Raw genomic sequence first — 25,140 nt, 5'->3', positions numbered from 1 at the left:
ATAGTTGCCATAATAACAAAGAGAGCGGCACAGTGATTATCATGTCGGACCAAGTTGAGTTTATTGAACTAATCTGGTTGTTTTTATGCAATCATAACACTGTCAGATAGAAGCAGCTGTGGGCAAATGTTAGTGTGTGATGACAGTGATACATGGGTTAAGTCAAACCAGTGTAAACTGAATGCATAAACACACACACACACACACGCATACACGCACACACACACACAATATTCCTCAACATCACTATACTGACATTTTCACAGGAGGTAGTACAGTACAAGTCCACAGCTCCATCTAGTGGTCTGAGAGGGTAAAGGGATGCAAAACACATGTGGCTTCTAAACTAATAAGGTTGGTGATTTGCATGTTTTGAATTTAATATACACATTTACTAGGCAGGAAAATCTGACTGGATTAAATTACTTGATGACATGATGGCACAAGATAAAAATACTAAGGTTTTCACTTGGCAAGGACACTGACAGACAAATTAACAGAAAAGAGTTTCAACACAAATAGTGGTAGTTTCTCTGATCGACTGGCTGAGCTTCAATCAATATAAAGTCTCTTTGTTCACAGAAAGTAAAATTATAAATTGAATTCTGATGCACGTACAGCTCACTGTTACACAAAGACACTCTCCTGAAGGCTGATCAAGTGTTAGGTTTTTCTCCTTTGACTCAGACACACTGCAGCCTTGAAGAGTTTAACACCCTTTGAATTACATTCACCTCACAAGATATGAGGGCACCAACAGACAGAATGTCCTCACTGTTTGACATTAAACACAGAAAAACTTTACAAAAAAGGAAGACTGAAAATAACTAATGCCCTTAGGTGAAAGGGACAGTTCACCCCAAAATATTTTCCTCTTATCTGTGGTGCTATTTATCAGGAACTAGATGGCACTCAGCTTGTGGTGCTCAAAGTGCCAAAAAAAGGGAAAGAAAAACTCACCAGCAATGTCTCTTTCCAGAAATCATGACTCGGTTACTCAAGATAATCCACAGACTTTGTGAGAAGTGTCATGTAGAAACTATATTCTTTCTGTCGAACTACACCCGGCACTGTGCAGAAGGAAGCGTGCATCTACTGCTAGCTCACCTAGCACCACTGGGCTAGCTAATGTTAGAGCTCAGCTGAGGAGGACGTTTAATATGTTTACATTAAGCGCTGTCACAAGCATGAGCCTCTCATCTGAAACACATGCTTCCTTCTGCGTGGTGATACAGTTGGTGGGTGTAGTTCGGTAGAAAGAAAATAGTTCCTACATGAAACTGCTCACAACAAGGTCTGGTGATTATCTTGAGTAACTGGGTCATGATTTCTGGAGAGTTTTTCAAATGTTTTTCTTTTTGGCACTTTGAGCACCACAAGCAGAGTGCCATCTAGTTCCATTATATTCAAGAGAAGGCAGACATCTCTATGCTCAGCAACTCACACCGAAACTATCTAGATCAGAGGTGTCAAACTCATTTTAGTTCTGTGGCCACATACGGCCGGATTTGATCTCAAGTGGGCCGGACCACTGAAACCACTGCATAATAACCTATAAATAATAACCCCTTCAAATTTTTCTTTCATTCTGAAAACGCTCATCCATTTACAAAACAAAGAAGAGAGAAAAATATGTGTAAATCCAACAGTATGTCTTAGTTTTCCCACACTGCCTTACCAACAATGTACAATCTGAAGTTTTGTCAGTTCCTCAGCAGCAGGGTTCCACCCATATAGTTTTTAAGACAGAAGTCTGAGACAGATTCTTTTGTACCAAAGCTGCTGGTCGACAATATTTTGCACAATGTTCAATATCTTTAAATCTGACTATAGAAAGCATTCATTGTTATTTCAGAGAGCAGCATTCTGGTCAGAGTGGAAACGCCCCTGAGGCTATTTTACATGAAGTATCTACTCATTGTTCAAACTGCTCCTGAAACCACTCAGCCTACACATGTGCATCAACATTAGGTGTGCAAAGTCATCTAGAAGGCAGGATTGGACCCATAGGCAGGCCGGTTCTGGCCCCCGGGCTGTATATTTGACACCCCTGATCTAGATTGTTAAATAGCACTACGAGAAAGAGAAAAAATATAATTGAATATTTTTTATTTTGGGATGAACTGTCCCTTTAAGGTTGGTCCTGTTGAATTCTGAAGCATTACAGCCGCACTGTTCTCTTTTTTTTTTACTTAGAAAACTCAAAGACATTTCATAATTACCACAAGACAGAGAGGGGATGTACTTTTCGTCTGCCAGCTGTAGTGGTTTAGTACATTTACACTTCATCAGCTACTTTCAGTGTCTGAAAAGAAAAGTCATGTAAAAGTAGCACCTTTAAATAACAGTTTGTAACAAAGTGGTTTATAGAGCAGAAAAACTCATCAGCCACAGAATTCAGTATCATCTGGTTGGTATCTGGAGTTACTTCTCAATGAAGCATTTGGAATAACAAGGTAGATTAACAAGTATCCTTGGACTCCTTCATCACACACAGTCTCCAGTGCATCATTCAGCGCCCTCTTGTGTGCATCACAAGCATAACAAGACTCCACAAAGACTGTGTACTAGTCCTGTGTGTCCTCAGGCTCCTCTCAGCACTGAGACACTGCTGGTGACTCAGATGGACAGACTTAATGAAAAGTGCATGAGTTACTAATAAATGGACAAAGAACTGCTGCTCACATGATCTGCAGCAGCTGCACGCTCTGGTGAAACTAGTGTCTAACTATTTGGTTTGAATACCTCCACACAGACCGGCAACGTGACCTCAACTGCACTGGCCAAAGTTATGTCAAGTGTGAGCATTCTCAGGGATATTTACCACGCGAGAGAAGGCGTGACATGCAGTGTAACAGTCTCAAAAGGAGGACAATTTTAACCCTCACAAATATTTGGACGACGAAAAAGTCTAGTTAAACAAGGCCACTGTTTGTCAGTGCATCACCTGAATCCACATGAGAAAATGCCACAGCACAGTAACAGCTTCAAGAGTACAAATGTAACAAGAAGAGACTTGGAGCCATCGCTCTAAAGTGCACTGCATCCAAGCTGAGGTCAGTTCTTCAGGTGAGTTGTGACCAACCAGTGACTTAGACAATAATTGAAGGCGGACGATGTCTGTGGAGGTATGTCTAGAAAAAGAAGGAGCAATCCAAGTCTGTACAAAGAGGATGAGGAGGGTCTGCTATCAGAGTTAAGATACGACCTCTCTCTGCGCCTCGTTGTCTTGTTCCTGTGTTTCACTGTCCGACAGCAGAGGCACAGCGATCCTGTAAGGCAAGTTATCTTTACTCAACATCCTCCTTGTGGCAGAGACCAAGCGGGAGTAGTTATCAGGGTTATACTCCGATAAAGGCTGCCGGGTGCACAGTAACGGCAGGTTGTCCCTGTCCGGCCGGGACATGAAGAGAGGAGGCCGGCGCTGGCACTCGCCGTCCTTCAGGGAGTCTGGGAGCGGCTTGCGTTTGCTTTCAGGTAGGAGCATTATGCAGAGGACGGAGAGGACGGCGAAGGAGGCGAAGATGACATGGTGGAGGAAGTAGCCGCCGTTGTTCTGCAGCTCCATCAAGGAGGAGGCGGCCATGCCAACACAACCTGCTGCCAGCACCAGGCCGAGGCAACCACCTCTGACAGAGAGAGGGAGGAGAGGAACAAAAGTCAGCAAGAATATCCAACAATACTTTGGATATTCTTTGTAGCACTCAAACCCCCGAGCCTATTTGTTCCTACAGAGACCCAAGTCCTCTAAACAACTTCCTAAAACAGCTGGGCACTGTTGTTCTTAGCAAACATTACTCAGACAAAAGTAAACTCTGCGTTTGTAGGGGACTATTCTTAGCAGCAGCCTAATACACATTCACAATAGCTGAAGCTGCACAGGCAATACTTAATGGGATTAATTTATTGTCTGTTCTGGTCCTTTTAATGGGATTTGTGGGCAATAAAAAAATTACAGACACTCTGGCTAAGAAGACAGACACTTACCGAACCACAGTCGGCATCACCTCACAGGCAAACAGCACACTGAGCATGGCGAGAGCCTGAGAGAACAGCAGACCCACAACTGAGAGCACCAACACCAGACCTCCACGCAGATCTGACACATAAAAAAGGACAACTTATTCATTTTTACAGCTGCAACCATAATAAATAATCAGTTAGTTGTCAACTATTAAATTAATCATCAGCTAAATTGATACCAACTAATAGGTTTGAGTAATTTGTTGAGAAGATAATCAACAGTGAAAATAATTGTTAGTTGCAGCCATTTAAATTTACTGCTTAAAAATTACAGCTGCAGCAAAATTTACAGCAGCCACCAGACATTTTCTGGCCCGGGACCCAAAACTGGCACAATCACAACCTTAAGACTTATCACGTGAATGTAAGTATGGCATCATTTTATTTTTCAGAGCATGATGGGAAGCTGGAAATGGATTATACGCATTAAAATTGCGTGTTGTTTCCTGAGCTCAAGGATGAGACAATTATCTACAGTGTTTCCTTCATATCTAAGCTGGCAAAAAACAATCTGTCATAAACTAATGACAGATCACACTCTTCTATGAGACCTATGAATTTAAAAACATATATATAATTTTGTCAAACAAAATATGTAGAGAAATGTGTTGAGTCAACTGTGAAACTGGTTCCAGTTCAAGGAGCGGTATAATGTCAGTGGTCCCTGTGATGCCTCATTGACTTTAAAGTAATCAGCTCTTTAGCATGAAATGCATGAATCAATTAAGTTAAACTGTCAAAATGTTAGACAACCATTTAAAGAAGTTTTAAGTATCTTGTCATCACCAACAGCCACCACAGAACATGGTTAGACTAATAATCCATCTTCTAACCGCTTCATCCTCTTGAGGGTTGCGGGGGGGGGGGCTGGAGTCTATCCCAGCTGACATTGGGCAAGAGGCGGGGTACACCCTGGACAGTTCGCCAGACTATCACAGGGCTGACACATAGATACAGACAACCATTCACACTCACATTCACACCTACGGACAATTTAGAGTTATCAATTAATCTGCATGTCTTTGGACTGTAGGAGGAAGTCGGAGTGCCCGGAGACACGGGCTGACATGGGGAGAACATGCAAACTCCACACAGAAGGGCTCCCACACCAGAGATCGAACTGGGAACCCTCTTGCTGTGAGGCGACAGTGCTAACCATCACACCACCGTGCCGCCCAGGTACTAATATTACTAACAGTAAAATAATGTGGATGTAACGTACACTGAGTGAGCGCCAGCAGCAGCAGTGATGACAGTCCGGTGATGATGGCAGACAGCAGGAGCATACCACGCCGACCGAAGTGATTGACCGACAAACAGATGAAGATGCAGGCCAGAGCTCCAGTTATCACTCGGAGGAAGTAGCTGAAGTAGAAGTTGGAAGAGTAACTGTGCAGGTTTCTGGTGAAACAGTACTGGATGCCCGTCCCGATGAAGCTGGAGAGGGGACGAGAGAGTTAGAACATCAACCCAACACTGCATCAACAGCACTAAAGACGGGAAATAAATAAATGATTAAATACATTATACTCTGAATTATAATTCTCATTTATTTTAAATTGAATCATTTTACATTTTAAGGCTTTTATGAAACTCAACAGAGAGCAACACAACTTCAACTCAGCATTGAGTCCATCCCATAATTTGACTCCCAAAACTGAAACGCAACTGTATTTTACATTGTTCTCACTTTACATGTTTCATAAAAAAAACAGCCCTCTTCAATTATAATTTTCTTCTTTTAATTGATTTTTTTTTTTTTAATACAGACAGGAAGGCTTTTGTTCACAACTCGAAAAAGTATTTCCAATATTTTTAAATACACATTGTCTAGAAGTTTAAAGATGTAGGATGCTGTGAACAGTTAATTCGTACATTCACAATAACAAGAGCTCCTTTCTTAAGTTTCATTATAGAGTCTATATATTTGTTTTATAAGTTATAAGTCAGGTGAATTTTTCCATACTGAGAAGAGAAAACTCACAGCGTGAAGCTGAGGATGAGGCAGTTCTTCCAGATAACACGAGTCCGACGCAGCTCCAAAACTGTAAAGTATCTCGACTGACAGTCTTCTCCGTACGCTGAGTCTATTTCTATAAACAGAAAGAAAAAAGGATGAAAAACACCTGAAGGAATTCAATGTATCCCTGACGAGCCAACGGTTTTAAGGCTTGGTGTAATACTTCTGCACTTAGATCAAACGGACGAGCAGAAACTTTATGATCTCCACAACAGATGGATTTGATAAATGATCAAACATGACGTGGTACATCACTATATCGGCCAAGTTTGGAGGTTATTCCAGCTGCAACCCAGTGCAGTGGTTTGCAGGGGCAAACCACTTGTTCTTGCTCTACGTAATGATATATCAAGATAACGCTTGTTTTGTTGCCTGTTTCCCCAATACTTCAACCATCATTACAATAATTGTTTTAAACTTTTCTTGTGAAAGAAATACTCTGATACCAGTATGTGTGTGTACACAGGCGTTTTGTTTGTTCATACCTGACAGCATGTTTTCACCAGGGTAGATTTCATCTCGCAGACAAACCCCGTTCCTGGTGGAGAATTCCTGGAGGCTCCTCTTCACCTGGGGGATCTGAACTGTGGCCAGCAGCCAGCGAGGAGACTCAGGAAACACTGATGCACAGCTGAGGGAAACAACTCTGTTATCACATCTCAGAGAGATACAGCGCCCAAACATTCAAACATAAACACAGATGGGTAAAGAGATGTACACATGCACTAATTGTGTTTTCCCCCTGGTACCACATCTTGGTACTCATAGAGTATAGGAAAAAGAAAAAGTTGTAACTGCAGCATTATTTGTTGTCACTTTATTACTGACATCTAAAAGGCATCTGGATACCTGTGTTTTCATTTATAAAGCTTTGCTATCTAAGTTGCTCTGATGTTTTTACCCTCCATAGTTTAGTTCAGACACCAGAGCGCAGGATATGATGTCACAATAAACTGTGAAACTAACTGAAGATAAAGACACTCATTCTCCTGAGGACTTAAAGGAACAGCGTGTAGGATTTAGTGGCATATAACAGTGACGACTGTAGCTGAAACTTCTCCTGTGTGCCAAGTGTGAACTCCCCGTTAGTATTCCTTAAGTGTTCATTGTTCAGGAAGTTTTTAGCAGGAGCCAAATTACCCACAGAGGTCTCCTCCTCTCCAAAACAAACAGACCGGGTGATTTAAACCAATAAAAACACAGAATAAACAGGTTTCATGTTACGAAACCTGAATGCTGTTCAGTTCGTAAGTGGAGGGGCTGCTACCTATGATGGTTGATGTGAAAACACAGATGGCCCTATCTAGAGCCAGTTTTTGGTTTGTCCGTTCTGGGCTACTGTAGAAACATGACGGTGCAACATGGTCGACTCCGAAGACAAGGACTGGCTTCCTATGTAGATACAAACAGCTCATTCAAAGGTAATGAAAACACACCGATTCTTATTTTCAGGTGATTATACACTAATGAAAACATACTAATCATATTATATTTTACTTCTGCCAATATAACTCTCTCTTGTTAAAGCAGTCCTGGTTTCAATGAGACTTCCTAAACAAATGTGTCACAAGAACTTTCCAAGTAGGTTTATGTATTTAAACATGTGGTTAAATGACTGAATTCAGGTGTGGCTGTTAAAAGGTGTGGGCATGAAACAGGAGCAACTACAAACATATCAGATATTTGTAGATCAAACATATCAATGTTTATTACTGTAGAGTCATCAACTGTCCTTAATGCTTCATCAAACACACACATGATGTGTCCACCTCTACATGCTACGATATCTCCACCTTACTCACCACCAATAGGAAAGCAGCAGGAGCAGAGGCAAAGTGGCCACAGCCTGGAGAACGGGCCAATTGCGGCACAGGACAGCAATGCCCGGCAACAGCAGCTCCGCGAACACGCCGAAGAAGCCGCTGACCATGGCAACCATGAGACGATGAGGAGGGTCACACAGCTCCAACCCTGAGAGAGAGTGAGGGGACAGATAACATCAAAACACAGCTGAACAAAACTAATACATCTGTCCAAACCCAATTCACTTCCTGTCGGGACACGAACCCCCTCACACATACAGCTCAGAATGTTGTAATGTGTTTATACTGAATTATTTTGTTGCCCTCATGCAGAACTGGCTCAGCACAGAGAGCAGTAACTTATCGAGCAATGGTGGCATGGGATTCGTTACCAGGATATCTGACCATGGGAAAGTAGTACAACACGTTTTAGTAAAATTTTTTACAATTGTACTTATTCACACAAGAATTAAAAGAGCCAAACGTGTTCCTGTCTCCTAAAGGCGTCATACTGATTCATAGAGCTATCTAATTTTACTTAAATTAGGAGGAGTGTTGCTTAATGATTACCTTTAGATCTCCAAGAGGTGATAAGATAATGAAAAGAGAGGTTTCCAAATATAAAACTAATGCCAAAACACATCAAGCAGTGGCGAAGTGCGGCCTGTGGCGAGCTGCCATGCAATGGCTATGGAGAGCTGTTGCAGCTACTCTGAACTGCAGACATTAGATTACGCAGCGAAGTGCGGCCAAAGTAAAGGTGGGGATGGTTTTAGTAACTTTTAGTGGTAAATTGCGACCACAGAATACTGAGTCCTGTGACTCTTGTGACATATTGACCTCTCATCCTCTGTACTTACATACCAAAAATATATTCTATAATTAAATAAAGTCTTGGTATAATTTGATAGTGCAGCTTGTTACATGTTATTAGTGAACCATAAAATAAAATGGGCCCACTGCAGCGTCTGTGATGTGATGAGGTCGATCCAACCTTACAAAATGAAGCAATGTGGTTCCTTGACAATAAACTATTTTTCTAAGATTCTCATAAATTTGTGACCTTAATCTCAAATAATATCTGAGTTTTTTCTCACACATTAACAAATTAAGCCAGAACAACACACTAGAAGCTAAGAGATAAAGTGCTCTTAGCCTCACGTAATGATGTAAACTCATTTGGAAGTGTGTCAAGTTGTGTAAGTGTTTCCTGAACTTTAACCTCTCCCTGCCCCCAGACCTCTGATTCTTTCCACCTCCTCCCTGTCTGGGGGGTAAAGGAGGAAAATGAGGAGTTCACTTCCTGTTCACTTCCTTGCCTTTGGTTCAGTCCTATTGTTTTTCTGTTTTTCGTCTCTGTGGAGGAGTAGCACTGGCAGGACATCGCTCAGAAACATTTCTCTCAGGCCCTCATCCCACCCAGCCCAGCCCAACTTCAGCCTAACCTATAAAAACAAAATCTGGACTCAATCGAGCTCTGACCTCACAGGAATGTGGGAGTATGTGTGTGTGTATCAAAAACAGAAAAATGTGTGTGTGTGTCTTTCAGATGAGACCACCACCCAGTACCACCACCTCCCACACAGGAATGTGTACAGTGTCAAATGCTAACGTAAATAATTTCTTATGCCGCTTTAGACAGTTCCAGAAAAAAACACAGTATTTTATACACTATGTTCCCCTACTAGCCAGAGACGTCTCACAAAGTCATCTTGTGAAAGAAGGGAGCCAAAGTTTCACCACAGAGGGGTTACACCCCCTGAATGAGGACAGCTGAGAGGTAGAAGTAAAGAAAAACCAACCAGCTGCCTGCTGTCACTCAGCTCAGCACAACACACTTCAGTTTGTCATCAGCTGAGATGCCCCTTCAACTCCTCTACTCTGTCACAAACATGCCCACGCTAAAGCAATAACGTAAGATCATATCTTTGATTTTAGGAGAGCAGTCTAGACATGTAGCCTACAGGTCAAAAAACTAGAGAACCACAGAGTCCCAATTCCATAAAATATAATATTTCCATACTAAAAATATATTAACCAACACACTCAACTGTTTTCTACTAACAGGAAATGATACCATGTGTGCAGTGATGCATGTCAAATCAAATTCACCCAGTTACACACTGGTGGTCGAGGTAACATTCAAGGTGTTATCTGCTACTCAGTTAATCATTCACACACACTCACACACAATTTGGGGTTCAGTATCTTGCCCAAGGATACTTTGACATCCAGACACACAAAGAGCATGGGATTGAGCCGCCTATCTTCCAATTAGTGGATGACGCACTGGACTTCCTGAGCCACAGCCGCTATACAAACTACATAGTAGTTTGAGTTATTGGTGGCAGGGTCCGCCATTCCCACAATGGATTTAAATCACCTTCAGGTTCTCAGGAAACACTGCAGGATGTTTCATTTTGGAAAACTACTCACTACAACATGTTCACAATGGAATCGGATCGTGTTTACGACATTACTGTAATTTAACCTTTAATTAAAACAATGTGAGTTTGTTTGGCTGCACTGTTATACAGTACAGGCCAAAAGTTTGGACACACCTTCTCATTCAATGCGTTTTCTTTATTTTCATGACTATTTACATTGTAGATTCTCACTGAAGGCATCAAAACTATGAATGAACACATGTGGAGTTATGTACTTAACAAAAAATGGTGAAATAACTGAAAACATGTTTTATATTCTAGTTTCTTCAAAATAGCCACCCTTTGCTCTGATTACTGCTTTGCACACTCTTGGCATTCTCTCCATGAGCTTCAAGAGGTAGTCACCTGAAATGGTTTCCACTTCACAGGTGTGCCTTATCAGGGTTAATTAGTGGAATTTCTTGCTTTATCAATGGGGTTGGGACCATCAGTTGTGTTGTGCAGAAGTCAGGTTAATACACAGCCGACAGCCCTATTGGACAACTGTTAAAATTCATATTATGGCAAGAACCAATCAGCTAACTAAAGAAAAACGAGTGGCCATCATTACTTTAAGAAATGAAGGTCAGTCAGTCTGAAAAATTGCAAAAACTTTAAATGTGTCCCCAAGTGGAGTCGCAAAAACCATCAAGCGCTACAACGAAACTGGCACACATGAGGACCGACCCAGGAAAGGAAGACCAAGAGTCACCTCTGCTTCTGAGGATAAGTTCATCTGAGTCACCAGCCTCAGAAATGGCAAGTTAACAGCAGCTCAGATCAGAGACCAGATGAATGCCACACAGAGTTCTAGCAGCAGACCCATCTCTAGAACAACTGTTAAGAGGAGACTGCGCGAATCAGGCCTTCATGGTCAAATAGCTGCTAGGAAACCACTGCTAAGGAGAGGCAACAAGCAGAAGAGATTTGTTTGGACCAAGAAACACAAGGAATGGACATTAGACCAGTGGAAATCTGTGCTTTGGTCTGATGAGTCCAAATTTGACATCTTTGGTTCCAACCGCCGTGTCTTTGTGAGACGCAGAAAAGGTGAACGGATGGATTCCACATGCCTGGTTCCCACTGTGAAGCATGGAGGAGGAGGTGTGATGGTGTGGGGGTGTTTTGCTGGTGACACTGTTGGGGATTTATTCAAAATTGAAGGCACACTGAACCAGCATGGCTACCACAGCATCCTGCAGCGACATGCCATCCCATCTGGTTTGCGTTTAGTTGGACGATCATTTATTTTTCAACAGGACAATGACCCCAAACACACCTCCAGGCTGTGTAAGGGCTATTTGACCAAGAAGGAGAGTGATGGAGTGCTGCGGCAGATGACCTGGCCTCCACAGTCACCGGACCTGAACCCAATCCAGATGGTTTGGGGTGAGCTGGACCGCAGAGTGAAGGCAAAGGGGCCAACAAGTGCTAAACACCTCTGGGAACTCCTTCAAGACTGTTGGAAAACCATTTCAGGTGACTACCTCTTGAAGCTCATGGAGAGAATGCCAAGAGTGTGCAAAGCAGTAATCAGAGCAAAGGGTGGCTATTTTGAAGAAACTAGAATATAAAACATGTTTTCAGTTATTTCACCATTTTTTGTTAAGTACATAACTCCACATGTGTTCATTCATAGTTTTGATGTCTTCAGTGAGAATCTACAATGTAAATAGTCATGAAAATAAAGAAAACGCATTGAATGAGAAGGTGTGTCCAAACTTTTGGCCTGTACTGTATTTCTAATAAAGTAGCTGCTCAAGGAGAATTTGCTGTCGTTTTAAATTACACTGATTGTTACCAACAGTAACCATGAGTGCCACCAAATCAACCAGAATGGAAATCTTAAGGATAACAACTTTAACTTCACAAACAGACATCAAAATGATTTTATAGTTAATTTAGTTCACAAAGCTGTCTACCACCATTTACAAAAATTGCTATGATTTGTTAATGTTTTTTGTTTGTTTTTTTTTGCAGCTGAAAGTAGCTCCTCTATTTCCTTTGTGCATTGCATTGTGGGAAAGTAGTTCAACAATATCTGAAACATACCTAACTATGCTGCAATGTGACCAGGGATCAAAACTGTTGACTGTGTATTAATTGATCTTAACAGTAATGTCTACTTCACCAGTAAAATGATCATTTGTTGTCAATCACTCAGTAAACGGAGAATCCAAAAAAGACAAACATTCCTCATGAATTGAACTAGGGGAGGGCCGTGTTTAACAATAGCTAAACTATCAATACAATTCAAAATATTTCTCAGTCTGATAATCAGAGTGGGTCAAAGTTCGAGAGCCAGTCTGGAGGTGACGTACTTTGATTTTAACTGCAGACTCAGGCTTCATGCAGTCAGGAACACTTAAGCAGAGGAGAGAAATGAGGTGAAGCAGCAGCAGCAGCAGCAACAGCAGCAGCAGTAGAAGTCGCTGCTGTGCCCTTTTTAAATTGAGTTGGGTTGTCCATTACTAGATACCATCCAAAGGTGAATCACTAAAATCTCTACTTCTCAGTTCAGTTTTTAGCTTGAAGTTTTCACACAATAACAAAATGCGTATTGTGCACCCACTATGTTTTTTTGTTTGACTAATAGACATGATCTGGTGAAGGTAATTAAATTATCAGAGACTGAATGATGAAAGCTAAAACATACATGTATTTGATACAAGATCGTAGTAAAGAGACATCAAATGAGGAGGGGATGGAAAGTGATTACAGATAATCTGCATTATAAGGTTACATTTATCTACATCATATCTTTACTTAATTCACTGTTGAATTGTGCTGATTATTCTACATAAGGAGTGGCTGCAAGATTTTTCCATAACTGCATCTATCTATCTATGAAGCCACGATTAAAGATCAGGTTTTGATGCTGAGGCCAGCCACCGAAGGAAAAATTCATATAAAGCCATTATCTTGTACATAAATCCTGCTCGGACAAACAAACAGGAAGTAATACAGAAAGCAAGAGGTAAATATTTATGTGATTGATGATACTAACAGGGAGATACTGTTACACTCTTGCAATCTCCTGTAAAAAAAAAAAAAACCATGACAGTAAAACTGTTTACCTGTCACCAGTAAATGATTGTGTCATATGTATTAAACTGACTTTAAACTGTCATTATATTGTGTTTTAGTTCTTGTTACTCACTTTCAGAAGTCAGAACTAAAAGTCTAACTGTTTGTGCTTCTTTAAATAAAGATAAGATTGCAATAAAGATAAGTAGGATTTCTAGTTTGCTTCTGTTAAGAGCACAATGGAATTTTTCTTATCTTTGACCGATAAGATATTTCACCTGTTAGCCACGTAGAGAGGCTTACGTCAGGCATCTTTATACAGTATTTCTCATAATGATAATCTAAATGTTTGTTTTGACTGGGTAAAGCACTAAAAGAAACGCACTGTGTAGCTGCTCCTTGAACACAACATATATGCAACTAGCGTGACAGCACTTTACTCTACACTGGGAGACACAAGGCCACATTTAGCCACATAACATTAGATTTTCTGCAAATTATAGGCTATATATATATATATATATATATATATATATATATATATATATATGTTTAACTGCAAACTCTGGGCCGAAATATAATGGCTGATTAAAAACCTTAAATAAGACGTCAATCTAAAAAAACTTAAATTAAATATGTACTTAATATTCAGACAAAGACTTTAAAAACATATGGAGTTGAATAGTTGTGAATAATTGGATATACAGTAATGCTCATGTGCCACTGTTCTCCTGTTCGTTATCCATTGGCTTCTAATTTTGCTTATTTCTTGTGTCTGCTTTGCTACTTTACCTATTTTCATTTTGTTCTGTACATTCAAATCCAGCAACACATGAAATCAGAGAAATGTGATTACACAAAATGACATTTTGTGCACCAGTGAGAGACTCAGAGCGAAGCCCAGGAATCCTTAAGTGCTCTCTAAAATAAACAAAGATGAGAGTAGCTGCGAGCGAGGCAGCTGAGGTTGTTTTTTTTCCCAGTCCCCTGGAGAAGTCGATTACTGAATAAGGCTGCAGGAAGCTTAATCGCGGGATAAGTGGGAGAAGAGATAGATGCGTGTGCAGGATACTCACTGGCAATGTACGAGGACACGAACACACCGGCGAGCATGGCGCCCTGAGAGAGACGCAGCAGCAGAAACACCACGGCGCTGTTGGACAAACACACGGCCACCCCTAACAGACTGGACAGACTGATGGAGAGGAGGAAGCATAGCCGACGACCAAACCTGGAAACACAAATGCAGTCATGTTTCTATTATCTGTCAGTGACAAAACATACACAAGTGAAGTAAGGGAGCTAAACAAGTGGTAAACAAGCATTTAAAGAATAAAAGCATATGAATAAATTGTGTAAAATATATAAATGAACTAATAGACTGTGAAATCAATTTAAAAATTACCAAAACTCAACTCTATTAGATATTTTCATTGTACTTATTGTAATTTATAAAAGAGTCATTTTTATTTCAAAATGACATGTCAAAAGTCTGCTTTTATTTTGTAATGGCTTTTCCCTAGGTACAGTTTTATTTTACAGAACTTTTCACTTCATAATCAATGACTGTAAGGAAATAATGGAGGTAGCCACAGTGACATCACCCATTGGTTTGTGTTTCTGAATCAAATATCTTGTGGCTGCTGTAAATAAACACAGTGCACAGAGAAAAAAAATCTCTCTTTTCAGTTGATCAGCAGTGTTTCCACGCTGTGTTTAAGGAACCTATATATTTATATATATATAGCTATATTTCTAGTTATCTTGACTGTGTGGCCTTCAATTTGCAATTCCTTGGATATTGAAGGCTACTCCATGTTAGTGTCTTTCTTATGTATTTAATATCGAACACCGGGGTTCCAAGTTAAATATAATTATTACTTACCAGTCACACAATGTACCAAGGAGGATGTATCCCAGAATCCATCCTGTCATGAAGCAGATATGCTGCAAAGGGATTTTCCAGTAGTCGCTGCAAACCAGGTTCCACTGCAGAGGAAGACAAAGAAGTACGTCGACACACCGTCAAGCCAAAACTAAACTCACTGTCTAAGTGTTGTACAACATTTTTATGAGCTCCAATTAAAAATGTTTCATGTGGTTAGTGTTTTTTCTTTGATCAATAAGGCTGAATTCCTGCACTCAGTCCCAAACCTGCTTCCCCACAAGACTTAAATCTTGAAAGATAGGTCACAAATATAAAGTTTAATTCCTAAAAGAGGCTCATTAATCTCCTAAAATGTCTGGGCACTGTGGTTTTTAGCAAATGTTACTCAAACAGAAGTAAACAGTGCATTTATTGGGGACTATTTTCAGCTGTGGATTAATACACATTAGGTGCTATAGTGAGTGTTTGCGGCAGCAGGACGGTTCACATGAGGTTGGTTAAAAATAAACTACAACGCCCAGGTTCATCGTTGCGAAGGGATGTGTCACCTTGTGTGACTCGTTAATGAGTTTATAATTGTTTGTGAGCAACAATGGAGGTCTGATGCACGAAGGGACAAGCTAAATCAAGAATAACCTTGCTAGTGAGATCAATTAATGGTTGTGACTGACGCATGCTTCACAGTATACGGTAACATTTCAGACTTCAAACAGTGGCTACCTGGAGTGAAGGGAATCAGACTAGAAACTTGCAGCATGCTTCAGAAAACAGACAACAGCAGGGTACATCTGATAAGCAGCAGTATATTTAAAGCACTCCCCAAATAACTTAGGGGTTATCTGTATACATCATAAATATGTGGTTAACTCAATTTATTCTTGAAATATAATTGGAACATTCAAAGACATAAAAAGGTACACGAACAAATTGTCGCCAACGAGCTGCATTCATCATAATCTGACACAAACACATAGAGATTTCAGTGAGGAAGCAGGAATGTAGATCCTGTCGTTCCCAATTGAGTTAAGGCGTCTGCTGACAGTGTTATTACATTAGAACAAAGTAGTGCACAAAGTAGAGGCTGCCAGCGGCTCCACGTCTGGTTAGTAACCGGTCGCTGCCTGTGAGAGAATTCTTCTCCTTTCCCTCTGTCTGCTCCACCATGTGCTCTGTGTGCAGCGGGGACATTTCATGACAGTAGAAAGCATTTTACAGACATTATAGATTCAAAGTTTGGGATCGAAACATTAAAAGGACTAAAAACAAACCCCCAACAATGCTACATCTCTGCACATCCACAAAACTTCAGCGGGATTAGTGCTCAGTCTCGGGAACTGCCCATTGGTCCTGCATCCCATTGTTCCGACCATATTAAACTCATTGTTCCGAAGTCCCGTTGTTCCTAAATCATCATGATGCCCTGTGGTTAAGGTCTGGTTAGGTTTAGGCACAAAAACCACTTGGTTAGGGTCAGGAAAAGATCACGGTGTGGGTTAAAATGAAAAAGAAAGTGACCAACACATAAGTCGTGAGCCTGCTCTGCCTCAAGCCTTTCCCAGCTGACCCAGAGCCGGTCGCGGCGCACCATCAAGGCAGAAATACACCCGCCGGGAGCTGTTTAGCACCGCGGACCGTCGGACTAATGGGATGTCGGACCAATGGGCTGTCAGACCAATGACACAGACCCCTCAGTCTCAAACCTCAGAGCGCCAAAAACTGCCAAGTACCAAAAGCCGGTATTAAATACTTACTCAGGTTCATACCTTTTTGTTTTTTACTTATTCTTTGAACAGATGGTTTGTGATTTAAACCTTACCAATTTAAGATTATACTTGTATAACTGAACAAGCTTGTTGTTTGCATGTTCTCCCTGTGTCAGCGTGGGTTTTCTCCGGGTACTCCGGCTTGCTCCCACAGTCCAAAGACATGCAGGTTAGGCTAAGTGGTGACTCTAAATTGGCCGTAGGTGTGAATGTGAGTGTGAATGGTTGTCTGTCTCTATGTGTCAGCCCTGCAACAGTCCGGCGACCTGTCCAGGGTGTACCCAGCCTCTCCCCCAATGTCAGCTGGGATAGGCTCCACAGGTTAAGAGGTTACAGAAAATGAATGAGGCTGAGTCCGGCTCTTAACTGTGACTTGTTCAAAGAATCCATGCCAAAGTCCAGCGTTGAGTTTTTATGATTATTTATGAAACAAACAACTGAGAAATGTGAAAATAATGTGAAACCCACACCTGTGCCAATTACAACCGGAAGTGAAAGTGACCGAAAGAATGTGCAGCTTAACAAATAATAAACAGCGGAGGTTAAATACACATTTTGGCTCCTACAGAATGAATGAATGACTAAACAGCTGCTGTTCATAAGTATTTAAAGGGATATAAATGAACTGTGGTAAACCTCCCTCCATCTAACCAGTATCTAGATATCCCTCCTCTCCCCCAGCAAGACTCCGCCGGATGACCCATGCTGCCACCATGGACTGAATATAGAAGAAGACAGTATAGAAGCAGATTAAGTGAAAGACTCGCCTCTCTTTCTTTCTCTGAAACTCAGACCAAACTCCGATCAAGCAGTAAAACCAGGCAGTGCTGATCGAATACATGTCAAGATTATGTAACCGTATTGCCTATTTTTCATGTGTGTATTGTGCGCAGTGTCTCTATGCTAGAATATTACCTGCTGCTGTGTTTGCTGTGTGGCTATCTGAATAAACAAAAGTTCATTTTGGGATATGTTCAATAAAAGCACAATATGAAGGTCTTAGAACTAGATTTTGATAGTGTCCCTCATCAACTTTTTCACAATTGGTGATCGAGCCCTGAGTGCAGGCATACAAGGAGGTCAAACAGTCTGACCTGCTGGTGCACTAGGTTCAAACACTGCAACAATTTTGTAATGTATCAAGTCAAATCAATGAAAATGGCTTTCGGAAAGAGAACGAACATCCACAAGCTGCTGCTCGCTCATTAACAATCACCTCAGAGATTCAGTTAATCGACACCTCTGTCTCACAAAAAGACATTCTGAGCTTTTCCCAGCTGACAGTAAAAGACTACTGTACTCTGTTCGTGTTTGAAGGTGATGAGCACTATTGTGTTGTGCTCAATTTTTCCTCCATTAAAGTCTTCCCTTGCTGCAACAAATGACCACAGGAAGCTACTGTTGGCGAAGGAGGCGGTCAGGGTCGCAGGAAGGAACATGGAGGCCTCAGACTTCCCTGCAGCGTCACGAGGGAACAACGAGGAAAAGTCTCCTTACTGCCAGGATCTGCTTCCTTGATGCCGTGATACACACACAAGACCTCGAGGGACAGTTACCCATAATGACTCTGTCTTCCCTGTAACCGCCGTGGTTTGGACACTACACCAACTCCTCTGATGTTGTTTTACTGTGCAACACAGGAACAGATGTAGTGTGCTCGTGGGCGGTGTTTGCACGGGGTCACATTGAGAAATATTTTGGTTAGAACCCGTTATCAGTGTTTGCAGACTGGGATGGATCCTTGAGCAGCTGAGGTCCAAGGAAGCAGACGGAGGAGAAGATAAACACCTTTCTGCTGCCTGAATACACATGTGGTTGCACAACAAGATTATGTCAAAACCCATCGCCATGAAGAATGTGAGACACACAGAGGATCCATGGTCAGCCTCACACACCCTACCTCACAGTCAACACTTGAGTTTACAATCCTACACTGTATTTCTATGGTCTAAGGAGCAGTAATGTCTCCACTGCCTGTGTGAGCTGCTACCTGTGACCCTGCAGTGTCAGATGGCTGAAAGGTGAGAGTGAAACACAGTTTTAACTGTTCAGCCTGAGCAAATATTGACTGACTGCTGCCAACAGCCGTCTTCATAACCACACATGCTTCCAGCTGAGATAAACTCCTGCTAGTGAGCAGAAACTAGAGCAAATCCAGTTCAGCACCACCATCTTGGAGCAAAGCCAATGATAAAAATGTAAATGGGAGGATGTTGTTTCTTTGTATAAATATTGTGACAGTTAGTTGTAAAATGGGGTAAATAAAAACATGGATAAAATCAACAACATGCAGTCAAATTAGATCCAAAAAAGATGTTTTTGATGCGCTGCTGTGGCTGTGACTCTTATATCAGCCTAAAAATGTGGATCTTTTGTTTCTCATCTTCACCCTTGCATCTCCAAATTGAAGCCAAACACCCACACAGCCCTGAGAGACGACCAGCAGGCTCAACAGTCTCTTACCTCCGTGACAAAGTTGCTGTGCAGCCCCGCAACATGGGAGTACTCCCACCCCACGGTGCAGGACACCCTCTCCCTGGGCACCTTCTCGGAAAACTCCGTGCTGTTCGCTGGATACTTGAACAACTCGCAGTGGCTGAGCCCGGAGCCGTTCACCCAGGGGATGGTGAGGTTCAGGTACCCCTGTCTGGAGAAGTTGCTGGGGAGGAAAGCGGACGGCAGCAGCCGCGGGTCCGTCCTGCAGTGATACGACTCCGGGATCAGGGTGTAGAAGACGTCGCTGAATAGATTCAGCATGACCGCAAAGTTTGGGAACCAGCTGAAAAGAACCACGAGTCGGTTGTAGCGTCCATAGCCGCCGATGTGAAGGAAAATCTTGGTCTCATAATCCATTTGAAGACGAGTGTTTGTTAGAGTGCACGAGTCTGGGGCCATTGCGGAGTGAGTGCGCACGCTCGACAGCTGAACTACACAGCAGCAGGTAAAGCGCGCAGGGAGGAGGAGGAGGAGGAGGAGGATGAGGAGGGCGGAGGCAGCTGGGGTCGACCTATGAGACACCTGCTGGGCTGCCTCAGTGACTCAGTGCAGGGTGGCCCCTGAGTCACACAGAACAACAGTCAGCACACAGAGACGGGAAAGAAGGAACTAAAGTTACCAAGTATCTGTCACCAATCAAATTATTTTTGGATCTGTGCGCCCACGTGACTCAGCAGATGACTTGTGACAGCTCGTGATTACATAGTAAAATATGGCAGCTTTAAATGAGTTTAAATTCACTTTTCATTCTTAGGGACATGGGCGGAGTATGAGACAAAAGGCTCCTGGGCACAGACATGCAAAAGGCCCCACCCCCCCACTGCACAGGAGCACATGTATCCATTTTACACTAATATTAGTGCGTGAACATGTGTTTTTAAAACAGGGTTAACCTGCTGAAATAGGCAACAGACTCCTTTCCCACTGCCAGTAGACCAGAGCTGTGCACACGGCTCTGCAGCAGACGAGTATGCCTTTCTGTGTGTGTGTTTTTTTTCCCTGTGTGTCATGAATAGACCGGACAGGTTAGTAGAAAGCAGCATGGAGCGCTGTGAGAGCTTTATTTATTCAGTCTCTCTTTTGAGCTCAGTGCAGACTCATTTGGATCGATGTGTAAGCGCTGCTGGTGTGCAGACAATGATATCATCTCCTTGGTAAAGGGGCTAAAATTAGTGCATTCACCCAGGTGTTGTATTTGCCATCGATGCCCATCAGAGCCGGAGCAGATAAATATCAGTGACTACTGCAGAGTCATCTGACGTGGGAGTGGATGATGATTGTTAAGTTTTCTATTACATTAAAAAGTCAGATGTAAGCAGGTGTTAGTGGGGGTTTTGTGCAGTGGGAAAGGGGCTCAAAACTTTTTGGTTTTGCCTCTTTTTTTCTCTGTTGTTATGCATGTCTTTGTAGTCATTGTGCATCTTTTTGGGGTTTTGTGTCTCTACTTAGTTGTTTGGTGTCACTTTATGTTTGTTTTCTTGTTGTTGTGTGTCTCTTTGTGGTAGTTTTGCCCCTTTTTGTCCTTATTTTGTGTCTATTTGCAGTCCCTTTGCATCTTTTCATGGTCTTTTTTTGTCTCTTTGTTGTCATTTCGGTCTCTTCCCAGTTGGTACGCGTTAATTTAAGTGATATTTTGCAATTTTGCAGATGAAGGTCAGAGGGGGCCCTGACCCTTTGGGCCCTGGAGCCAGTACGTGGTAGCCCCCCTCAATAATCCATCCATAGCTAGAAATATGGAAGTCGGACATTAAAAATGAGCAAACTGTAACTCATAAGTCTACAACCCCTGTTGTTGTCAAATGATTCAGTAGTGCACTTTCATGAAGCTGGGATACAATTGATAGACAGAGTTAAAAAAAAAGGGTCAAAATCAAAGCGGCAGCAGAGTTATAGTTTCTTTCTTTTTTGATTTGTTTAATTTTCTTATTTTAATTCAGTTTACTCTCAGTTAGTGCCCACAGTGGGTTTGCTCCTTTCACTTTAGTTTTAATTGTTTACAAGTGTTACGTTTCAGTTTAGTTTTTATTAGTTTCAGTATTAGTTTGGGTTTTTTATGGGGGGTATTTTTCAGAGGCAAGATATAAGAAGTTCACAATAGGTATTACAATAAAAACACAACACTTTGTGAAGGCAGTTGACTCACAGTTACGGAAACATCCCAGTGACAATAAGCACACGCACTAAGGCTTCCTCATCCCTGTTGTGTTGACCAACTTGACCAAAGTGGCAAAGATTGAAATTACAACTTTTGTATATTTTTAATTTTAGTTTGTTTTCTAAGTACACAATATGGTTTCAGGTAGTTTTCATTTTTTCTTTAAGTCTAGTTTTATTTTCATTTCAGTCAACTAAAATGTTTTTAACACCTGCTTTTATCCTTTTTAGCTGGATCCTACACTTCCCATAATGCATCAGTGTCTTTCATTAGACCCTGCCTGGCCCCTAAATGTCCAGTGGTGTCGAACAAAACACCTCCAGCTTTAAAATGCAGACTTTGTGTTTAAAAACTTGCTGAAAATCCAGTTTTAATATTAAGGACTGAACTTTTACAGGATACTTCTGGTGTTAGGAATAAATATTTCTGATATCACAAAAAAATAAATTGTAATATTAGAGGAGATAGTCAGTCGATTGTCAGTTTTTATCACTTAGGTCCTAATATACACCCAGCTCCTCTAAAATGCAGCTATGTATTATAATATTTATTTATTTTTTATTTTAGTTGCCTGATTTTGCCTATTCAGTGCTACATTTGTGGCCTCGAAGTGCCAGTAAGTCCAGATACCAGAGGTTTATTCAGCCTGAAACTAAACTTGGCCTTAGTGTTGAGTGTTAGCTGACACTGTCTGTAGTGGGATCAGTGGATCAGTTGGGATCTGTGACTTCAGGATCAAAAAATGCATGGTGCTTCAGCAGGTGACTTGAGATTGTTCCGTGTGGCTTTACCTAGAATCATCATATTACATTACACTGGAAGTCCAGACACAAGCTACAAGGAACTGTCTTATTTTTATGATTCATGCAAATCCAGGTGATGACTCATGAAGACAAACTGGTTCCTCTGCCTTGTGACAGTACAGTTTATAATGGTGACTGCAATAAGTGCCATAAATAGGTTTGGCAAAATTATGTAATCTGTTTGGTGACGGGACTCCGATGAGCCTGAGTTAGATAAAGACAAAGCTATATGAAGACAGCGGACATGACTGAGAATAGAATGATTTACTATTCTTGATGACAAGCCTGATAAATAGCTCTGATATGAACAGAGATGTGATTTTGGTCAGAGATGTTCAGGTTGAGTGAGTGAGCTCTCCCAGGCTGCTTCTCATACGTAAAAAATTTGGTAGCTGTGTCACAGAAGGAATTTCAAGCATTCAGATTGGGAAACACCGAAGACCTCTGACAGCAGAGCGTTACCTCATCCTGCTGTCAACAGAAACTGGTCTCCTGGACCACCATAATAACTCTGCTGGTCTTTATGTTGAGGTAAATGTTATTTAAATGTATAGTAATTACTTGAAAGGGGAAAGTTCAGATTTTTTGAACTGGGGTCGTATGGGGGAATTTATTCATAGACAGTGTATTACATACAGTAGATGTGAGTCGGCATGCCCCCAGTTTGGAGAAGCAGGCTGGAGTCCGACATGGAAGCTAAGCACTGTACTGCTGTGGAGGGGTCAGCAACAAAATGTATTTTAGCCACCTAAAAATATCCGTATCAGTTTAAATGTACACTGCGTTTCTAATATTTCCAGTGCTTTACTTTGCAGTCAGACAGTGATTTCCAACAGGAAAATGAAGCTAGACTCCTCTGAAGAAAAACAGTAACTTAACATTGCTGAACACGGCAGCTGTGCATCTTCCACGCCTCGATCAGTTTGTTTGTGTTATTGTGTGACATTGGTGTTTAAAGGGTTAGTTCAGATTCACCAAAGTCACACAATAACACAAACTAACTAACTGATGGAGGCTGCAGCTCCTGTGTTCAGGCCTGCCGTCAGGAGGGGTCAAAGCGTACAGATGACCTCCTGAAATTGCTTAGATTGGATTTGACTGGAAAACTACAAGTTGACAGCCAAATACTCTTCAGACTTTTAAGACCATTTAATTTGTTCACTCCTGATTTCTTATGATTTAATGCCTTGCAGCAATTTCCTCAATCAGCGTTTGACTTTTCTTTCATCATATATTTGAGGGCATTTCACAGACAGAATGAGGCTAAAATACATTTTGTTGCTGACCCTGTCCACAGCAGTACACAGCTTAGCTACTGTGTTGGACTCCAGCCTGCTTCTCCAAACTGGGGGCATGCTGAGTGACAACTACCATAGGTAATACATTGACTGTGGATAAGTACCTAATACAACCCCACTTCAAAAAATTGGAACTATCCCTTTACAGTATTTAGCTTAGGGTCTTAGCTACAAATAAATGTTTCAGTGGTTTATGTGCACAAATGTTCTCTAAAATTAGGTGATCTGTGATTCAGGTCATGTTGTGGATTGGTGCCAATCAGCCCCATCACCAACCGGTCCTAAGGACAGAGGGATGTCGTATGCTGTAAAGCCCTGTGAGGCAAATTGTGATTTGTGATATTGGGCTTTATAAATAAAATTGATTGACTGATTCACAATCATTTGCAAAAAATGAAGCAAGATTGCTTCATTGCATGTGTGATGAAGGGCAGGAGCCTGAAACGTTACATCTAAATAAATTTTCAAGGAGCAGCTTCTGGTGTGCGGACTTTATCTTTTATTTCATACTTACCTTTTGGTCCAGCACCCAGCATTAAGTTTTTTGGGATGTGCGTGCTATCGTTACCTGTTAGTGTTAAAAAATGAAGCAACCAATGGAAAAAATTTAACATTAACTTCAAAGAAGAACTACAAAACATGAATATTTAATAGAGTATCTGCCTACTTTTTGTTTTTAAAACCAAACACTTATAAGCAACTACGTTTGCCATCGACCATTTAAAATAGTAATTAACAATATAAATGTTGTTTTTAAACTTCCAAAATAGTTTTAATCTCTCAAAATACAGCTACAGCTCTTGATTTTACAGTTGGTTGGCACAACCCTGCCCACAGCTGACCCAACTTGTGATGAAATTATGTTTGCCAGCGACCATTAATCATCACAGACTGTCAGATCTTATATCAAAATGTAGCTGATTGCTCTATTAACTAGAAGTAACACATTCCCAATATCTCTAACAGTTTTATAATACCTAGTCCACAGACCACTTTTACTTAAAATTTCACCCTCATCATAAAAGTAAGTGACTTTTAGATGTTTTCACGTAGTAGCTGAGTGCAGATGAAGACAGCAACATTCTGATGTCACATTTTTATTTCTGTGACCTTCATAGGATCAGAAAAAAGCTGTGCGCCAATCAACCCCGGTCTCCCCTATGTTCGGTGTATCAGAGGAACTTTATGATGTGGGTGCATGTGATGTAGCATGTACATCATGACACACACACACAGCACAAACACAAAATCAAGAACCAGAGGACGGCCGGCAATATTTCAAAATTTTATTAACGAACATAATCTCTGAGGAACAACAGCAGTTCTCGCGCTCTCTGTACATGCAACTGTAGAAAATAACAATTTAGAATTTTTACTTTTCAGTTTTAGTCTTTTTTTCCCATCCATCCTCATTTTCAGTTTCTCGCATTTTTGTCTTT

General features: G+C 41.3%; 1 protein-coding gene across 1 annotated transcript; it reads right to left on the bottom strand.

Annotated features, from left to right (window-relative positions):
* Nucleotides 1-36: 36 nt before the first annotated feature.
* Nucleotides 37-19,876, bottom strand: slc22a31 (solute carrier family 22 member 31). The gene is made up of 9 exons (XM_033618124.2): nucleotides 19,413-19,876; nucleotides 15,184-15,287; nucleotides 14,375-14,529; nucleotides 7,846-8,014; nucleotides 6,529-6,674; nucleotides 6,008-6,116; nucleotides 5,246-5,460; nucleotides 3,988-4,099; nucleotides 37-3,629 (listed from the first exon to the last, which is right to left on the bottom strand). Exons 1-9 carry the CDS (start codon nucleotides 19,842-19,844, stop codon nucleotides 3,197-3,199), a joined length of 1,875 nt encoding a protein of 624 aa, XP_033474015.1. The 5' UTR covers nucleotides 19,845-19,876; the 3' UTR covers nucleotides 37-3,196.
* Nucleotides 19,877-25,140: the final 5,264 nt, after the last annotated feature.

This window comes from Epinephelus lanceolatus, chromosome 2 (genome assembly GCF_041903045.1).
Source record: "Epinephelus lanceolatus isolate andai-2023 chromosome 2, ASM4190304v1, whole genome shotgun sequence".
NCBI classification, from domain to species: domain Eukaryota; kingdom Metazoa; phylum Chordata; class Actinopteri; order Perciformes; family Serranidae; genus Epinephelus; species Epinephelus lanceolatus.
This window is presented reverse-complemented; position numbering and strand designations above follow the sequence as displayed.